At 42.1% G+C, this 20625-nt stretch overlaps 1 protein-coding gene across 1 annotated transcript in view; it reads right to left on the bottom strand.

Moving 5' to 3' along the window:
* Positions 1-15442, bottom strand: part of LOC104521152 (semaphorin-5B-like) — a gene marked incomplete at its 3' end in the record, with an annotated part of 94125 nt that extends 78683 nt beyond the window's left edge. The window contains exons 1-2 of the mRNA XM_010163062.1: positions 15289-15442; positions 37-136 (exon numbers count right to left, since the gene is read on the bottom strand). Of these exons, the coding sequence (XP_010161364.1) occupies positions 37-136; positions 15289-15442 (254 nt within the window). The remainder of the gene's footprint in view (positions 1-36; positions 137-15288) is intronic.
* Between the last annotated feature and the right edge of the window lie 5183 nt (positions 15443-20625).

The following is a 20625-nucleotide window of genomic DNA, read 5'->3' as shown; positions in this document are numbered from 1 at the left end:
GCAGCAGCCCTGGACTAATTAAAAGATTATCTTTACCTTGCTCCCACAATGAGCTGGTTCCTGTTGGCATCCAGTGCAAGCTGAGAAAAGTCATGCACACCTGGATAGGTGAAATTCGACATCCAGGGCTTCAAATCTGCAACGAAAATGAGAAAGCAGAAAACAATAAAGCTGCTCTAGAAACAGTGAGTTCACCCGGACATCCACTAATGGATTTCCTACCAAGTTATCTGTCAGGGGAAGGGTAATTAATAATCTATTTAAAGGGTTTCTATTTATTCAGACTCTCTGCAGAATGTGCAAAAAACCGTACATAAATGCAGGACTGTCTCAGCAGTTATTTTCACATCCAAGACAGAGTGTCAGCATTGGTTTTGAAGACAACAGCAGCTCAATTTTACTTCTGTTAAAACTAGGGAACCGTCTTCAGTGCCAGGGTTAAGCGACGTAAAGGGACTACGTTGCCCTGTTAACACCTCATAGCTTTGCCTTCTGTGCTAAGCAAAGAGAAACTGCTGCCCTCCAGAAAGAGAAGGTGGAGTCAACTGACTGAAAAGCAAGTTAGAGTAGCAGTGATCTGCACTCAAGACCGTGCTGCTTCAATGACAGATTTTACCTTCTCTTCTAGGTTTTAGATTCTCTTCTAGGTTTCGCTTTACCTAACATCTGGGATCCCTATCAGTTAAATCCTTCCTCAGTTTAGATGAGGGGTGTCATCACAGCATCTTTGTGGCTCAGAGATTGCACAAGCTTGAGACTGGCTCTATCAAGTAGCTTGGATTTGCCAATCTAGGCACCTGTCCAAGCTGCAATCACACAGGTTAAATGTAAAACAATAGATTCGACTACACTATGCTCATGCAGACAAAACTATTCCAGAAGCTACATCTGTTAACACGACATCAATGGAGAGATCTAGACCAGATAGTCCTGATGTAATAAAAAATACACCTGATTAAAGAAAAAGTGGAATTACTATTTTTAGGGTACTTTCAGGCATGATGCCAGTGCATTCATAGAATCCCAGCTTTCAACATAGTTACCACCTTCGACCTTGTGTGTATCACAGATCACAGAATTTCAGTCTCTCATTTTATACCTTTAATGCATGAAATAACTGTGGATAGATTAATATGTATCTTTCAGAAAGTCATCCAGCTTTACTGCGAGGACTTCTCCTGTGAATTTATTCCAACTGTTAACTACTCTGGCTGTTAAATACATGGAGAATACCAAATAACTGAGGGAGCAAGGCACAAATAAAACCAAATCAGTATATCCATAATCCCCCTGTGACCTCCTGACAAGTAATCCTGCCTCACTCAAGGACTCGATACTGAAGATGCAGGAGGCTCAAAATGGCCTCATGCCAACAGGATACTAATACACAGGCCAGTGACCTGATGACTCATAACAATAATGATGCAGTTCAGACCAGTTCAAAAGAGTTCTGAAAAAACACGCTCCATTGTCATTTTATATCCCCAATGATAAATTGAGAAGTCTCACTGAAGGCAGTCAGGTTTGAATGTTTTGTTGTAGGCATTAGTTCCCCTTTCCACAGGGCTGAGATGATAATGCTGATGAGGAATCTCACTAAGGCCTTTGGCATCTTGGCATGCTTTGTAGGATTATAGATGTGCAACGGTCTAAAACTTTTGACATAGGGATATTTGTTGAGTAATTTCAAGTCCCTTCTCCCTCCAGGGATGGATGAAACCTAATCAAGCCTTTCAGTTATCAAAACCTGAAGAAAATACATATAAAACTCCCTACGCTCCGCTTCTTCTGCCTCCCCTTCCAAAGGAGAACCTTGTTGTGGAGCTTCTGCCTCTGCACTGAACACCACCATGTTTCATAAAGCTCCTGAGCCCCCTCACCATGGAGCTGGACACCATCAGGCCTGGTCCCATGCCTGACTTAACTGGACACTTCCAGGGCCTGTCCAACAATAGGACCTCCATCCTTGCCATCTAAAAAGCCTGCTGACAGGAGCTGGAGGCTTACACCCTTCTCAGCATTCCTGTCACACTGCATAACCACACACAACACGTGTACCTCCTCTACTCTTCAGTGAAAAGGCATGAGTTAAGGAATAACTCAGCCCATCTAACCTTCAAGCATCTCCACCTCCTACACTCCTCTGGGACCCTTAATGATGTACTAGCACCAGGGAGGCACCGCAGTTTCACCTCTGGCATTCTCCTAACTAATGGGGCTCTGTCTTCTCTTCCTGTAGCTCTTTAGCTGCAGAGACATTTCTGAGTCAAGCAGCAGAACCAGTAACAATAACAAGTTAGCCCGCTGACATGTGCTGCAGATCTGGCATTTCTGTTGGCTGATGGGGGTGGGATTAGGGGATTGCTATATAATGATGATACCTTTTAAGGATCCTGCTTTTAGGCCATAATTTCTCTTGTCATTTTACCTCCTCTCCTACCAGCTCTTTCCTACTAACTAACCCACTATTACAGTGCAGTAGCAGGAAGAATATTTCTTCATCTGCTGCTCTAAGCAAAAGCTCCTCACTTCAGAGAGGTACACTCATCAGTTCTTCCTTTTAATGGCAAGCTCTGACAAATTACAGGTAAAAATAATTAAAAAAAATTAAAGGCAGTAGGTGTCTTGAATCTTTCTATGTTGGCTTAAATGTCAATCAAGCCCAAGAAATAACAGGCAGTGTCTTGATTTCTATTACTACTGCAGGTGGTACAACTCATAAAGAAACCCTTCCCAGTTATTAAATTAAGGGCTGCAAGGCATGCATCCTCACAGCAAAATTAAGCTTTTATAGGCATGTAGTTGGAGATTATTAAACCCAGCATGGTCCCAGTTAAGAATGTCTAAATGTGAGTTGTCAGAATTAATGACAAACGGCACATTTTCCTTCCCAACCCTCTTTCTTTCTGTTAAGAGGGAAGGGATAAAGTGGAATGGAAATGCAACCAAGAGTCAGGACATGGGTCTTTTTTCATTCAACACATTCAAATTTACCACTCAGACCACAGGCATCCCTAAGGACTTTTCCAGCCTTTCACTCTGAAACCAGCTCAGTTCTGCAAGGTAAGTGCTGGATCCATCCCATATTAGCTGAAGTTTACACATATGGACCCAATGAACTTCAGAGTTTGCTTGTATTTGACCTTTCTCAGAAGGCTGATTTTTCCAGTGCTGACTCTTTAATTTGGCTGGAAACCTTCAGTACTGGGGCATGTTTACATTTGCAAAAGTATCTGTTTAAAAACAGTATGAAAAATTAAAAACCAAGGGCTGGCTTTGCATGTCGGCAGCAGGAGCCGGAAAGCAAGGAACCACGTGGCTTAGGGGCAAAATGTTCATCAAGGCCTCCTTTGTGCTTCTCATCTCTAATCATTTCCAGGGGGTTAAAGATCCATGCTCTCACTTCCTCCACATGAGGACCAACGAACAAAAGTTTAATAGTTTCCAACACGATCCAGCACCAGACATCTGATTCAGAGCCTCTAAAGCTCTGCAAGTCCCTCCACAGCTCAAGGTGGCTCAGGTATCCAGCTGCGAAGAAGACAAAGCTTTGCAGGAAATGTAAGTCTGCAGACACAGCTGTGCTCAGGCTATTATGCATGCATAAGACAACGTGAAAAGAGGCCCTCTGCCATTTCAGAGGGTGGTCCTTGCAGTCTGCTAGCACACTGCTCTGCGCCGGCTTCCTGAGAGTACAGGACTGGGACAAGGATTAGTCAGCTGCACAAAGGACAGCATGCCAAATTGCAGGAGCTGGGTTTAAAGGCCTGATCCAGAGACTCCTTAAATCATTGGCGGTTTTCCACTGAGCTTGATGGGTTTTGGATCAACTTCTAAAGATGTGGTAAACCTGGTAATACTTGAGCCTTCATCTCCTCAAAACCAGCTGCTCCCTACCTCACCCTTCACTGTGTGTTTTGGAGGAAAGAAGTATGTAAACACTGAGTTGAGACTTCCCTGTCTCAACTCAGGACAGCATTTACTGCTTCATCTCACTTGAGCCCACTTGTAGCTCCCATCTCCATCAGTCTCTAACAGCTTTGTGCATCCAGGACAGACCAAGCAAGAGCAGAGAGGTTAAATGCCCGTGCCTTGAAATTGCAAAGCCACTGCTATGTGCACAGAGCAAGGCTAACCACTGTGTTATTCAAGAACATCTCTTCCGGAATAATTCTCAGTGTGGATTTCCCAGTCTGGAGCAAAAGAAACCTAACTAAACAGGACCAAGGATTCTTTGTGCAAAATAAGGGTATACCCACATATACAGACTCACCTTCCTAGGACTGCAAAGAAAACCTTCAAAGTATCATAAAAATAAATTAAGGGAGGAAGACAGGGAAGTTGAACAAGAAAGACGATTCAGAGGGACCTCATTCCAGAAAATACAACCTGAACCACATACGTTACATAAAGCCCCTGCAAAATAAGCTGATTCAACAGTAAGGGCTTGTGCAACGGAGCATACATACAGCTCTGGGGGCCTGCCAAACTCAATGGGAATAAATAAATACCTGTTCTGCAGATATTCAGACCTACTTTTGTGCAGTGTTAACTTGGCCACACATTGAGTGTTTCCCTTACTGCTTTGTTATGATATCTTATAAGTTATCTTAACTCAGCCTCCAGTTCATGAAACATTTAATTACTGTGTGTGAGTATTTCAGCATTCATGGGGAGGCCCAGGTGATAGCCATGACTTCTGTAACTGTACAACCTCCTCTCCTTTTGGTTTACCTCCCTCACACAAGGCAAACCATGTTTAGCTACTGGCAGATACTACAGTTTGCAAGTACTCAACCTCTTAGGTCTTTTTCAGATCACCCACTAGCCTGGAGGACTCCCAGTGGTGGATCTCAACCAAGAGATGCAAATCGCTTTGTAACATAACATAAGGTCTCAGGCTGTCTTCTTGGTATAGACTGATGAAATGTCCCCTTTCCAGAATCAGACATACCATCTCAGGTCCTCCTCTGCTACAATTATCCTCAGTATTCAGAGCATTTTTCATGAAGTAGACAGTTGCCTGCTAAGACTGAGGCCACAGTTTCCATTCCGTGTGGGCCACTGACCAGCACCCTTCAGAGACAAAGTAAACAAGGCTGTAACCAAAGACCAGAAAGCTAATGACTAGCCATGCTACCACCTGTCTTCTCAAATGCAGCAAGTGTGGACGTCTAAGGATGCACAGAAGTTAAAGTGTGCTTACAGTGTTATCTTTATTAGACTGACAATGAATCATATTTTAATATCAGCCTCATTTTAAATTTTAGCTCTCTGTTGTAGGTCACACCACAGGTTAGTGCAATAGTCTTTGGAAAATAACTTTCACTCCTACCCCATGCTGAGATGTAAAAGTAGCCTCCACAATACAAAACCATCCACAATTCAGCAAATTTATCAGGGAGCAAATTTATCAGGGGAAGGAGAAATCTTTTGCTGCGCGGGCAGAGCTGAGCAAACAAATGTGTCAGCACTCAGAGCTCAACTTTACTCATAAGGCCAAAAAACTCAAGTTGGCTTTACCCCAAAAGGCCTCCTACACATACATATCACCCTGCTGTCTTGTCTTCCCATCACCACCTCCACCTCATTACTGGTATTCTCTCTCTCCTTAACCTGATCTGTTGAAATCTTTAATTGTACATTAAATATGTCCTCATCCCAATTGCTGTAATTTCTAGCTTCACTGCCTTCTTAAATCTCTAATCTCCACTCACAGTTATGAGGACTCAGAAGGTTGTTGGCAGAGTACAACCCCTTCTACAAAATGGGCCAAACCAGCAGTTTCCTTCTCTCTCCTCTCAATACCCAAATCCAATTCGGATGTTCTTCCAGCTGCCTCATTTTCATGGTTTCACTCAGTTTACCCTTCTGACCCCACATTCACCTCCCCTCCCACTCGTGATTTCTTTCTAACAGTCTTCACCTTCCAGCCGTGTTTTTACCTCATTTCCTGCCCACTCAATCAATTCTTCTCCTCTTGGCCAACTACGAAACTCCTCCTCAGATGAGAGCAACAATGAGCTAACGGATGAGTGGCCTGTGATAGCTACTTGCAGTGAGCCACTCCCTTTCAATGAGATCCAAGAAGCAAAAGAGTTGCCGATGTCCTTCTCCAGCCTGTCCAAGAAAATGTGGATAGGAGATGACTGGAAGAAGAAAGGATAAGATTTTTTCTCTCTTGATATCATGAAAGAGGGAGTAGTCCCATCTCTCAGCTACCAAGAAAAGGAAGGAGCTGGAAGAAAAGTTTCTGTTCTTTACTACCCTGAGGGGAAAAAAAAAGAATCAATGACTCAGGTCAAACCTTCACAGAGCCACAGGAATCACAATCATCATAATAATCATAGTAATCTAGACAAGTTATCATTTAAAGTTATGTCAAATCTAAATGAGTTTTTGCCTCTCCCCTCACTACCTACAACTCCTCCTTGAACTGACCTTGACGAGCTTCTTCCATCCTGCAAGAAAAATGACATCTGGAGATGAAGGCATGGTCCCAATGACCAATGGAACTGATTTTGGAGTTCCTTCTGTCTTGGGCAAATCATGAAACTATTTAGTGTCTCAGTGCTTCCAATTTTCAAATGGGTTTAGGGATACTGGCCAGTACATCAAGGACTAGTTATCTGTAAACCACGCAATACACAGGAGGCACTAACTGTTGCTGATGCATACCGAGCACCTTGACTCTTTGTTTCCTAAATTTTAATCATTTCTTCAAAACAAGTGTTGCGAAATTGTTTCAATACGGAGAAAAAAGAACTTAGTCCAAACCTAATTTTTGCAAAAATACAATTATGAATGCTTGTTTATTTACTTTTTTATTATTAATATGGAGCAGCTGGCAAAACACACCTGTCTATCAGGAAGAACCCAGGGATTCAATCCCAGATAAAGAAAACATATAATAAGCATGAACTAGTGCTCACTCCCAGTATGGGACAGTGTGCTGTTAAGTTGTCCTGGGGGCTCCCCAAGGAAGGAGATCGAAAGACTGTGAGTCACATTCCCAGTTCTGCACATTTCTACAGTTCTTCAGCATTTCTACTCCACCAGAGAGGCCAGTCTTGGCCCATTCTCTGTTTCACTTGGGTTTCTATTTGCACATGGTGAAGGGCAGGCAGCAGCTCAGTCAAGACATGCCCCAGGGGAGAGCCAGGAGACTTCCACCCTGTGAGTCCCCAGGTCGCAGGCTGGGGGATCGGGAAAGAAGTCATAAACATGAGAGAAGCTCCTTCCTCTTCAGCATGGCTCCTGTTGTTCAGACCCCCACAAGACCTCAAACCCCAGCTAACATCCACCATTGCATATCCTCACTGACAATGGCTGATTAAGAGCAAGAGGAGACATCACATTGCTGCAAGAGTGTAGGATATGGATGCACGTCCATGAGTCATGACCACGTCTGTTTGCCGTGCCTGAGATTGACAGGACCAAAGGCATGTCTCTACAAAGCACGAGACTTCATGGAGAGAATGGAATTGGGTTTCCCCAGGAGGCTACCAACCAGGGCAAACACTACCCTACTGCTGCCTCCCCTCCTCAACAACCCTCCTCAAAAACCTTGCCTGCTACCCCACATGGCACTGCATGGTGTCTGTCATAGCCCTGTGCCCCACCACCGCCTTGTGAAACTCTGCTAACTGGTGCCACACACAGCCCCACTGTTAGCAAACCCAGAGCTTTCCTGTCTTTTTAAAGATGTTGCAGTGTTTAAGTATGGTGATCCATTGTTTACTGAGACAAGCCCTGCAGCTGTCACGCAATCTCCCTCGCTGAGAAAGATAAGGTGAGTGCTCATGCATCACTTGCAGCTTTCTATGACATTAAGATCAGTATAATCCCTCTTTTCAGACAGGAAAGCAAGCTGCATCTTGGCTCCTACAGCCACTGCAGTGTGATGGAAAAAACACTCCTTTGTCATCATTCAGCCATCATTCAATCTGCCTCCTCCACATCTGGAGGCAAATTTTTTTCACTATCCTTACAGTTAACATGTCTACATCAGCAACTTGTGCCAGCAGAGATGGTGCAAGATTCAGGACAACTGTTTTCACTAGTGCAAACATAGCAGACGGTAGAAAAAGGATGGTTAAACTTTCCTTGAATTTCACCACCAGGTAGACAGGTCTGCTACAGAAGCAGATGTGTCTGATTTTGATGAACATCTGAAATAGAAGCTGACCCTTTTTGCTGGCTCACCAGAGGCTGAACTGGAAATGCCAAGTCAAACACACAGTTTGCAGTTTTTAGCTAGCCAGGCCTATGAGGACTCCAGTCTTCTGTGGACAAATGTCCCACCATGAGTCAGTTACACCGATGAATCAGAGAAGGGGCTGTAAAATCCTGAAAGACCTCTGAAATGAACCTGTTCTCATAAGAATCAGTGTTTTTAAATTGGAAGCTGGCTAATAATAGTAAAGGATTATCAAAGATCACATTTAACCAATGACCTCCATGACTTTTATTAACGTGCTGTAAAACAGAGCAATCCCCATGTATACAATACAAATCTGAATTTTGCAGCTCAAGTGCTTCCATTAAAATATATTCTAAGGATCAACCAGTGTTATAAAAAGGAAAGGATGGATGATCTGTGAAGTCAGAGCTTTTTAAGCTAAAGCACAAGAGTTTCTTCAGGATTTTATCTGCACCTCCCAAAGCTAGAAATTATCACAAAAACCTCTAAGTCAGTCCTGTGTATTGCAAATCACAGACTTTCATCCAGCTAATCCTATACTAAGCCCAGGAACATGCTGGATTTCTTAACCACTTGATTCAGACACGTTAGAGGAACAAGTTGGCCAGTTGGATTTATGGTAGCAGAACTATCTAGAAATAAAATTATAAGCTAGGGTTTCCATTTACAGACTTGATGTTTCAGTGCTGTGCACTTTGACTGTGGTCTAGCTCAGCACATAAGCGTACGCTTGGTTTCAAGTACACAATCCCATTGACTTCAAGGTAAGTACATTTTAAGTGCTTGACTGAGCTGAGACTGTTCGTGGCTTTCCAGGGTGAACGCCGCATGATTAAACAAGAATATTTCTTACGAGATTGCTAGTACTAAAGTGAACTTTATTAAAGCATAATGGCATTCTTGAATGGAAGGTTTTAGGAGAATGTGATATATCAACACTCATCTGAAGCAGTTGTGCTAAATAAATTAGGTCTGCCATACCACTGGCTCACAAACTCATTCAGTTAGGGAACTATGATAAGTAAACTTTAAAATTGAGAATGAGGTCTCCGTAAGGCATGTTTTCGTTTGCACTGAACCACAGAAAAAGAAAAAAAGCACTTTGCTTTGCTTTCCACCCTGTTCCCTTTCTCTGAGGTGCTGCCTGGGATTTGAAAAGAGGCAGACCACTTCTGTGTCCGAGGTCCAAGTATTGTGCCAAAGAAAGGACCGTGCACGTGCTGCTGTTACCTGCTGCTGTTAGCCCCAGTTATACCAGCGGCACCTCTAGAAAATATAAACAAGCTACTCTGCTGCTGACAAGAGTTTTTCATGGCCTTTGAACACACATACTATGCTGATGACCTTCTGAGTACCTGCTCCTACACATTGTAAGCCCACCTCACTCAGTCCTGCCACGGGGCATTACCTCCCTCTCACCTGGTTAAACTATCACAGCCACTTATGGTCAGAGGCTGCTCCTTCACTTGAGCTATCGTACCTCTTTAAAGCTTTACCTTCCCACTCCAATAGGTAAGAGTAACTCAATCTCTTTACTTCCTGAAGCTTCACCGTAAAGTCTTCCTTTTCTCTCCTGCTTAAGATGATTTGTTTTGTCTAAAGCATTTTGTGAACAAAGGGCACTCTTCCAAGACCCTTTTTCTTCTCGAAGCCACAAGGAACAGCACACTGAATATTTTTTTCAATCAAATCTCATTGCAATTATTTGTGAAGTGCCTTGGACATCATTAATGGGGAAGTGTCAAAGAACTAGCATTGCTATTGTTATAATTATTATTATGGAATGGAAAATATATTGAGAGCTGTTGGGTGTAATTTTCAGAAGTTTTTCTGAGAGCAAATTACTTCCCCAACCACTGTATATTTATGGCTTTATTAGCCATAATTTTCAAACAAATTCTAAATCAACCCTAAAGAAGAAAATACCAGCTTCATTTGCCACAGTTCCATTTTTCAAGATTAAAAAGAAAATTGCCACAAGCCTTGCTTAATGGAAATGAAGTCTATACCGAAATGCACTGAAGGTCAAATATTCTGTAGCACCCACAGGATACCACCAGTTTCCAATCAACACTCTATCATTAGTTAATGTTTGGACTCCCTGTATAGAGATTCAAGGGCAGCAAGGCTACGAGCTAGAAGACAACTTTCCCATAATGTATTTTGCCTCCCCTTTGATGTTTAGCCAGATAAACCTCTTATACTTCACCTCACAATCTTCATCCTTTGTTAACCAAAATTTGTGTTGGATTGTCAAAATCTCACTTGTTCAAGAAAAGCGTAAAACTTCATCAGAATTTCCTAAGGGGCTTTCCTAGCTGGCCTTTGGAGTTGATGGATGCTAATGTGCTTTTTTTCCATCAATATACAGTAAAGGGAATTATGTATTAGTGACCAATTCAACAATAGTGGGGGTGTTTGGTAAAATGTCAAGAACCTTCAAAAGAAATAAATCATATCCTATTATCTTGCAGCCAACAAAGTTAAAAAAGCTTTTGCTTTGAATACAACAAGTGAACACTCAACTGCTCCCCACAGATTTCAGTGTTTGAAGCTGGCCATGTTTCAATAAAATGTTGTTTAAAGAAAGAAAATACTGAGAAAATATACAGCAAGCTCAATTCAAGCAACCCGAATCACATTCATCTGGTAGGAGGTAATAATTACAGACAGTCTGAAGTAAAATCCCAGATTTAAACACTCTCAAACTGATCCATTTTGAAAACCTGAGGCAACAGACAGAGCAACGGGAGACACTGAGGATTAGACAATGGGTCAAATGCTGCACACTGAGATCTCACACCAGCCGTGATGACACAGCCTGCACAGTTAAGATTTGCAGTCCCGAGAAGATCTGGGATATAACCTAATTAACCAAGTCTACCTCTCTCCTATGCTACAGCATAGGATCAGCTGAGGTGTTTTTATGGATGAAGACAGGCTGTAATTATTAAAACAGGGACAAATGATGTTCTTCCAGCTTATACTAACTGCCATGACCCAGGGGAGAAACCCCCAGGAGACAGAACAGAGAGGAACTTGGGAAGTTTATCATACTTTTTCCTGAGCATAGCGATTTAATGGATAAAACTAATGAGAAATAAATAACGGTAGAAACACAAGTGGAAACCTGTCTACAGCTCATTTCCAGTTAAGTTGTGAACATCCAAGTGATTCATATAACACAGATGAGTTTGCAAACTTTTAAGCAATTCCTTGGTAAACTAGCTGAAACCAAGCACCGTGCACCTATTACAAACATACATGCATGTCAGTCATGGCTCTGGCTCTCAAAATGACAAATCTTACATGGTATTGCCATGGCAGAAGATGTTTCTGGCTTTCCCAAAGGGCATGTAACAAAGGAACTCCAAATGTTTTTAATTAATAGAAAGGTGCTTTATGCCTAAGAAACAGCTGTATAACAATGAAGGATACTGCTAAGAACAAGGACAGTCTGGCAAGGGCATAGCCAGTTGTAAATACAGGGACTAATCTGTTGGTTATCATCAGATATGGAAAAGACAAGAAAGATGAGCATGACTGACAGGAACTAGAAAGAGTTTCTCTAGTGTTTGGCTTACCAGAGTGGTCCACAGTGGAGCTGTGCCAGCATGACATACTGTTTAGTGAAACAGGACTTGGATGCATGTGTACATGCATGTATAAATAAAAAAGGATGCACTAAGGATATACCTGACTTGTTACACTAATTTCTCATCTCACTGAAAAACAAACAAGCATGCAAGGTCCTTAATGTAGATACCCACTCACAGCCAAACAGGTAATGAGACACTAGAAACAGGCTTCTGGGAAGTAAAAGATCATTTTCTTATTGATCTAACAAGGGAAATAAAACTTTAACTGGATTTCCTATAAGCACAGAGTACAACAATCTAATTATGAAAAGCCTAAACTGGGTATGTTATTATTGTTGGTGAACTGTACAAAGACCATCACATATAAGCCTCAGGGAGACTGGGACACTGTTGTGATAGTTTTGGTACTGTGCAAACACACAGGATGACAGTCAGCACGAATTCCTAACCTGTCCCTCACGATCTCTATGTAGTCTGCTAGTTCAAATCATTCAGCCCACAGCCCCTTCCCAGCCCTGGCACTGCAAAGTTGATCCTAAGCATGTAAACTAAGCATGTTCAGGTCCAAAATTTAGGTCTCTCAACTTGTCTAAACCATTTTCTCTAGGTCACAAGTAATGGCAAGTGGTTTGGGGAATGGACTCTGTAAGGAAGCAGGCATTTCTTCAGGTCCAAAACCAGCTGAAGTAAAAGCATTCTGCATATGTAAACTCCTTTCTGCTTAAATGAGTAGGTCATATACTGTATTCTCTCCTTCTTAGCCCTCCCATAGCAATGCAAAGAGATATCAATTCAAACAGGAGGCTGACTAATGTGGATGAGATACAATAAGCAAGAGATGAGGCACAGAAAATACAGAATTTCTCAGGAAAGAAGTTAAAAATTAGAAAGAAGGGTGTTTTACTTGGATATTATCCAGCCAATTGGATGTTAAGAATATCATAATTTGGAGGAAAAGTACAACAAAAAGAGAGGCTGAGCACAGGCAAGGTAGGAACTGAAGACTGGAGAACACAAAACATGTTACGCCATCCCCTTTGTATTGCGATGGGAAGCCTGGCTGGCAAGGTTGTGAAAAAGAAGCTATTCAACCCCTTAGTAACATAAACTGTTTTGTTCATCTGTTCATTCTGGCAGTAAATTAATGCATCCTGTATGACTGAATGGTCTGAGGCCTTACTTATTATTACCGCCCATCCACTGAAAATTGTTGCTGTAACATAATCCTCTCCCCTGGCAGCAGGAGCATCAGCAGAGCTGCTGCTGCTGGGGTCACCCTTTTGCATTCCCATTGTACAGCAGGCTGTGATCCATGGGACGATGTATTTGGAGACCCACAGGAAGCCCATGAGCCACACTGCTAAGCAGAGACATCCTCAGAGCAATTTGGAACAGCACATAAGCTGTAGATTCCCTTGCTTGTCTCCCCTTGCACCCTTTACCTGCTTGTGCTGGTGTCAGAACAGGGTATAGCTTTAAGGTAAATTACATTACAAACTGAGAAGTGGTTTTGGAGGTGTGAGCCCTCTCTTCCATAGAACTTAAATACTGTGTGCAGTGGAAATAAGGTGCCTTTAATTTTATTCTTGTGTATTTTCCACCTGAGCTTTGCAGTAGAAAATATAGGATTAAATTGTATCATGAACAATCACAAGGAAACAGGTGCTGAGAAAACAATAACTCTGAATCTAACTTGGATTTAAGAGACCCAAATGATAATCTCAGTCATTTTCTTGACGTGTCTGCAATTTCAATCTTTATTTCTTTTGTATAATTGTCAAGTTCTAATTAACTCATACCAGTTTTTGCCCTCTATCATTAAAGAGAGGAAGGGAATGAGAACAGTGAAAGGGGAGGAGAGATTTTTTTTTTTTCTGTGAAAAATTCTTGCCTGATTAAAACAAAGCAAACTGGCAGATTATGAGTGTGTTTACGTAGCCATCACTTCTGCAAAAAAGCACTCACATTGAGTGTCAAAAAATGCTCATCTATTCCTCAACATCAGGAATTGGGACTCTGCTGGATCCTGTAAACACATCCTCTGTAAACTCAAAGTGTGGTGCTCCTGGTTAATAGAAACATCGCACACTTTTTCTCTTTTCTGTACCTATAACATCACCATTATTGCATTATCTTTTTAAATATCCAACTGAGTTGCACCACCTTTTTAACCACAAGGGTTTCTCCCTTCACCTCTGCCCAGTTACACAGATGGTTAGACTTATTTAGCAATTAAAATCAAGGTTTATTTATCCATTCCACTGGAGCAAGGTTAGAGCTAGTGGCATATCATGTAGGCTCAAATATTTTGCTAATTTACTTTAATCCACTTAAACCTTTAAAGCACAGATAATGGAAAACAGACAAGAAATCTCTTACACTTTCCAAATTAAGAGACAAGAGTTTCCTCCTCTGTGAAGAAGAGTAAAGCTCTCTAGAAGAACCCTGAAAGGTCAGCAAGGAAGTCTTTGACTACTTTCTTCCTGGAAACCCTATCTCAAAGGTCACAAAACCACAACTAAATTGCCTTTAGCAAAGAACCTAACTAGAGACACATTGCAAGGTACTTAATTGCCTTTAGTGAAGAATGTAACTGGAGATGCATTGCAAGGCCTTAAATGGGAGCCAAAATCGATATTTCAACATTTAGAAGGAAACCATTTTTAGCAAGGAGACTCGGCAGCTGATGATGCTGGCACACTGAGCTTAACACACTAGCCTGGGGTGAATTCAGAAATAATGGTGGTACCAATATAATGATCTAACTGTCATGTGGGTAAGTGGACACATTGGACAGAGAGCAATTTAGGAGTACATGGACACTCACAGAAAATCCAACTGGGATAAGGACAAGACAAATTCTGCGTTGCAAAAGAACAGGAAAAAGATTGCCCACACTTGGCAGGATGCTGCAACACAAAGGCCCCCTCTCACATTCTTAAGACCCTGTCAAGCTAAATGCCTGGATGAAAGACAGAAAAACTACTAGCAGGGACAATACATTACAAAAACAAACAAAAAAGCAACAAATGAAAAGGCAGCCACTCCCTTAAATTTTAAAACAATTTACTTTTCTTGCATCCAAGTATGTCCAAATTCTCTATCACTTTTCAATTATTGTTTGGATCCAGACAGCCAGGTGAGGTATACAAGCACTACTGAATCCAGTCAGAGAAAAGGAAACTTATACACAGTTCCAGTGTGGCACAAGATTACAGGGAGCCTGCAGCAGATCTGGAAATGGAGATTCTTAGACTAGTGATCCCAGAAGTGCCTGAAATAAGTTAATATGGTGAAACCTCAGAGTTAAAACACTGTCAGGCATCAAAGAGAATATGACTTGGCTCATCAGGCCACTTGCACTGGCCTGTGGATCCCAGGTGTAAGGAAAACAGCACAGACTCAACCATCATCCACAACAACACCAGGAAGGACTTCAAAATAGATCATTCTACTGGAGCTTGAAACAGGAATAGAAGTTCTTACCTTCAAAAGCAATTGTGGGGTGTTCTTTCCTGACACATTGCTGATGTTCAGCTTCAGAGTATTCAGGTACATTCTGTGATGCTGAGAGATGAAAAGCAAGAAGAAAAAGGCTTGGCAATGACAGGGAAATGGCCTTTAATCTTGAAACAACCATGACTGAAGGGTGGTTGCAGATCTAGCTTCCAAGGTAGGCCCAGGGAGGATACCTGAAATACAAATAATTCCACTTTCAGAAAGACTAATGCTTTTCCAGATTGTGTAACAAGGGTAGAGAAGGGTGGAGGTTCCCCTTTCATGCCAACCCCACTTGTGCTAAGTACACAAGATAATATTCAACAAACACACACAAAAAAGATCTAATTTACAACTGTATTTAGGCTTCTAACTTCAAAGAGAGGGGAAGTACACAGCTCCCTAAATATATACCTCTGTATCTTTGGGGGTAAATGTCCTCATACAGCAGCTGGTGTGCAATGGGCAGTGCTGACAATACTAAATCTCAGATACTCCATATGTAAATTTGTCCCCCAGTGTGGACACCTCACACCTCGGTTTCATGATGTGTCCATGTTTAAATGTCATACTACATTTAAGAGATCGCTAAGGAAAGGTCAACATCAGTCATCACAAGAACACTTGTGCAATTAATACTGTTCTAATAGGAGACACATATTTTACCACTGCTGTTTTAAATGTCTTGAAACAAGAAAAGTCAATTTAAAGGTGTTGCCAGGAAAGTGCTAATTAAGGTAACATAAAAATTAAAAGACCTTAATGGGGAGAATGGTGAGAAGTGAGTCAATTGCCTGCATTACCATGGGATGCTATAGCTCCCAGTCACAAGAGCTGAGGCACAGCTAAAGAAAGAGAAGGAGCACTCACTCTCCGCCTAGCAGAGAGGAAAGTCATGCCTTTCCTACGTGAACATTTTTAACAATAGCAGCACAAAAGATATAGCTCTAAAAACTCCCCTGAGCCTACCAGGCCTGAGGCAGGGGATAAAGGATTAATTAGCCCATGCCACAAGCTCCCCAAGATGCTGCTGCAGCTTAGGCAAATCTGCATTGCCAAATTTAATCTTACTGATGTGCATATTGTATTTTCCTATGTAACTTTGTTCTATTATTGCAAATACGTGTTTCCAAACAAATGGAGTCTCCTACCCTGAAATCTTATCTAGAGATAAAGCTGATTCTGATCAAATTCACAAATAAGATTTTCAGTTCCTGTGGGTGTAGTGATTCATAAATGCAGTGTAACAGTCAACACCTGCAGTGCCCAACTCCTCTATATCTTTGTCGGAGTCTCCAAAACACCTTCAGTGAGCTGAAGTGGTCAGGCTGGTGGCTGGTAGCAGGAGGCACTGATACACAACGACAGGCTCATGGCATGGAGCAAACCCCAATATAGGGAACAATATTGCAACATTGAGGAGCTGGAAGAAGTTTTTAAAGGTCTTTGGGCATCACAGGAGCAATAAAGGACTGCTTACAGCAGCAGTGGGAGACGGCTGGTATGAAAGATGGATCCTGTGTTTTATTCTTATCTGTATTTCTCTGTGATTTTAAACACTGGCATAAAGATGAGTTGCCAGTACATCCATTATGCATGTCCTCAGCAGCAGCTACATACCAGTGACTGAAAATAGCATTGGCATTCAGGATTTGGGGTAGTTCTGGGGAGTTGGTTTCCCAACTAGTGTGAGTGAGAGATTACAGCATTTCACATTTTTTCCAGCCTAATATACATACAGATTTTATTCCAGTATGTATAAAATCCCCTCCTGTTCTCCAAAGGAGGTTCTACAGTGCTTCATTATGGAGGTTTTTTTTTTTTTTTTTTTTTTTTTTTTTTTTTTTTTTTTAAGCACAGCAAATATCATGTTAAATTAAAAAATGAGACTGGCAGCAGTAAGAGATGTGAAATCATTCAAAGCTAAGGCCAGCACAGCATTTAGTCATTAAGCACAAGCATACCGCAGGGCGTACACCACTGGGTACTGTGGCATCTCAGATGATGGAGATGTTGTGCAAGTCATGCTGTAATGAAAATTATTGATGATGAAGCACTGGATTATATTTTCAGCCGTTGGTTTAAATGATCTTTTTTTTTTTTCCCAGTACAGATCCAGAAGTGAAACACAGCACAGAGATGTGAACCCCAGGGAGATGCATTTTGTATAGCTCTCAGATCCACTTATAGTTCCAGAAGAGACAAAGCCAAACTTTCCTTAGATAGGAGATGGTTGTTGTGGGAAACACACAAAAGACAGAAGGACTTCTTCACTGTCAGATATCCTTGCTGGAAACTGGAATAGAGTCATGGAAATCTCACTTTATGCATGTTCTACTCCTCCCAGTGCAGCCATTACTGGCTAATCCTAGAAATAACGTCCTAAACTAAACAGACTTTTAGTGTGAGCCAATATGGCCATTTTCATGTACTAAGCATCCAAACAATGATCTCAAGTTAGGTGAAAAAAAAACAACTTAAAGATACATGGTAGGGTCCCATGCTCCTCTAAGGCCCTATGTGGTCTACAATCAGCAGATGAGTAAATTCAAGTTTCACACTCATCAGGGTCATGAAACAATAAAAAGTTGCATACTGGAAAGCTTCATAACATCCCACAGTCTATTCTGTGCCAAAGCAGAGTACATTTACTAGTGTTTTGTCTGGACTAGCTGTAAAATGTGCCAAGTAGCTGGATTTCTGCCACTTTCCCTGGGAGATTTTACCATAGTCCAAGAGACTTCAGTGTTCCTTAGAAAGCTGTAACCAGTATTTGGGGTAAAGTTTCATCTTCTTCTTCCTTGTTGTCATAGGTAAATCCAAAGTGTGCATGAAAATAATGGTTTCAAACTTGATGCGAAGTGGAAAGTCATATATGACAAAATAAACATGAAAAAGAAACATGATAAAAAACTTGTATCCTTGCCTGTGTCCCATATCTCTTACATCCAATTGCATCCATCAAATGTGTGGAGCTCTCATGTGCTGGGAAGTTGAACAAAAGCAGTGTCATGTGCAGCCCTGAACTGGTGTCTACTGGAGACAGAGTCAATGGGCAAATGCCAGCTTGACACAGGGCAACAGAAGCCAGAGCCCTAGAGCACTCGCTGAACAATATTCAGACAGTGGAAAGCATTGCAAAAGGTTACTCCTTCAACCTGCCCCTTCCCAGGTTGCCTTGCTCATTTTTTTTCTCAGTATTTTAAGAGAGACTCTAACTCGGTAATTGCTATTCCCAGCTGCTGCAACTCTATTTCTAAGAAAAACATACTCCAAATATGAAGCAGTGCCATGTGCAAGAGCAGGTCAATTGTATGCCAAGAGCAAACTAGTAACTGCCTGGGAGAGTCCAGCAGATAGCTATGAAGTGTAAATGTTTTAATTTTACTGGAGATGGCCAAACTCAAGGCTCCAATTTTGCTCAGGCTGCAGATTTTCACTGTGAAGGCTGGAGTGTGACCAGTGCTTACGACCAGTCCTCAGCCAGATTGCTAAAACACTGCCTGTCCTCAGCACAGCCCAGGCTAGCGGTGGTTTGTACTGCTGGGACTTGCCCTAGCATTAAGCCATTTAGTCACAGTTAAATGCTATAAAAAGAGCTGTTCTTATTAGACTTTCTGGTCAAAATGGCTTAGGACTCAAGAAATCAGCTGTCAAGGTTTCAGTCCAGATGAGAGACAAGAACTTGAATCTCTGGTTAAACTCAAATCTCAGACAGGACGTATCGTTTCAATTCTTTATTTGCTCATCTTGATATACCTTTACCACCTTAGCTATTTCCCACACCCCACAATGCAGACACTTTGAAAAAAAAGGGATAAAAATGTCCAATAAGATTATCCATCCAGGTTTTTCTGTCCTCTCCCTCACGAAAGCCTGTCTTCTGCACCTCTGCACAGTCAGTCCCAAGGCCCAGTGATGGGGCACCTCTCTCCCCTCTCCTGCTCTGCACAGTGGATCCCTCTGGCCCTCTGCCAAAAAAAAGTCAACAAATTCAGGCTCCATTGGATGCAGTGAAATATGCTCCAGAGGCAGTTATTTTGTAGAGCACCACTTCTGCCACCATCCTCTTGTCTCTTAAATCAGGCTCTCTTAGCTCATGGGCCTCCCTGAGCGCAGCGGCGGTGGCAAAGGGACTGGCAAAGAGCTGTTCCTTCTGGGTAAAGCCAGAGGTCTGTGCACTCCATATGTCCCTAGAGCTGAGATTTGCAACCGCAGCACCCATGTGAGCACAAACCCACTGCCACATGCCCATTTCTCACCCAGTCCCTTTCATGGTAGCCCGATAGGGACAGTGTATAATTCTGCTTCGCCTCGTGGCTTCGCCCCCTCTCACAAGCGCAGCATTCAGGGGATCACCCACAGTCCCTCCCTTATTCATTCTCGGGGCATGAGTCTTTTCCAACTCGCCCTGTATTGTATCATTGTAACTCCATTGATTTCACAGGAACTAATCCTGATTTACAGAGGGTAACTCAGATCAGGCCCCCTTTGACTAAAGCTCCACGTCTAAAAGAAAAATACCTTCAATCAATCTTCAGGGCTTTAAAACAAAGCACACTTTAAAAATGGCTGCACCAGGAATTCATATCCTACTTTCCTCTGACTGTAACTATCATTTTGACTTAATAAAAAGTGACAGTAAAGTTTAAGGAAAAAAAGAAAATGCCTCATCTTTAATTTTAAAGAAAAGAAATGCCTTTTTAAAAAGACTAAAAAAGGGACCTCCTGTAAAAGCATTAATTCTTCTGTTCGGGATCTTTTGTGATTGGCACAGTTGTGATTTTATTACAATGGGATACCAGAGGGAAGAAGAGCAATGGAAAGGGGTGGACATTAAAGTATTCAAAAAAGTACTGGAAGAATAAGGGAAATAAATATAAACATTATAAAGCAGGACAGCACAGCAATGCAGCTATGACAGGCTGGCACAGGCAGCTCTGCCCTAGAAAACTCCAAGGCCAACAAAACCACGGTCCTTTATTCATGTGCCGCTCCTTGCCCTCCCTTCCCACCCTCACCAGCTGGAATTTGTCCCACCAGACTGTCTCCAGGGGCCATTTCACACTATCGAAGAAAAGGCACAGCTTTTCCCTCTGCCCCCGGCCACATCCGTACACTCAGCCCTCAGCCAGGGCTGTGCTGGGGAGATGGATCTGGCTCACAGCTGAAACATGGCACACTGCACTTGCAGGTCCACATGCCAGATCTCATGAGCACCCTTAGACTGGACTCCCACATAACAAGGTTTTCTCATTTATTTACTATTGAGGCAAGCATCTGAGAATGGTCAAACTACTGTTCAGATGAATCTGTGAAGAGATC

This window comes from Antrostomus carolinensis, unplaced genomic scaffold (assembly GCF_000700745.2).
Source record: "Antrostomus carolinensis isolate BGI_N321 unplaced genomic scaffold, ASM70074v2 scaffold12342, whole genome shotgun sequence".
NCBI lineage: Eukaryota > Metazoa > Chordata > Aves > Caprimulgiformes > Caprimulgidae > Antrostomus > Antrostomus carolinensis.
This window is presented reverse-complemented; position numbering and strand designations above follow the sequence as displayed.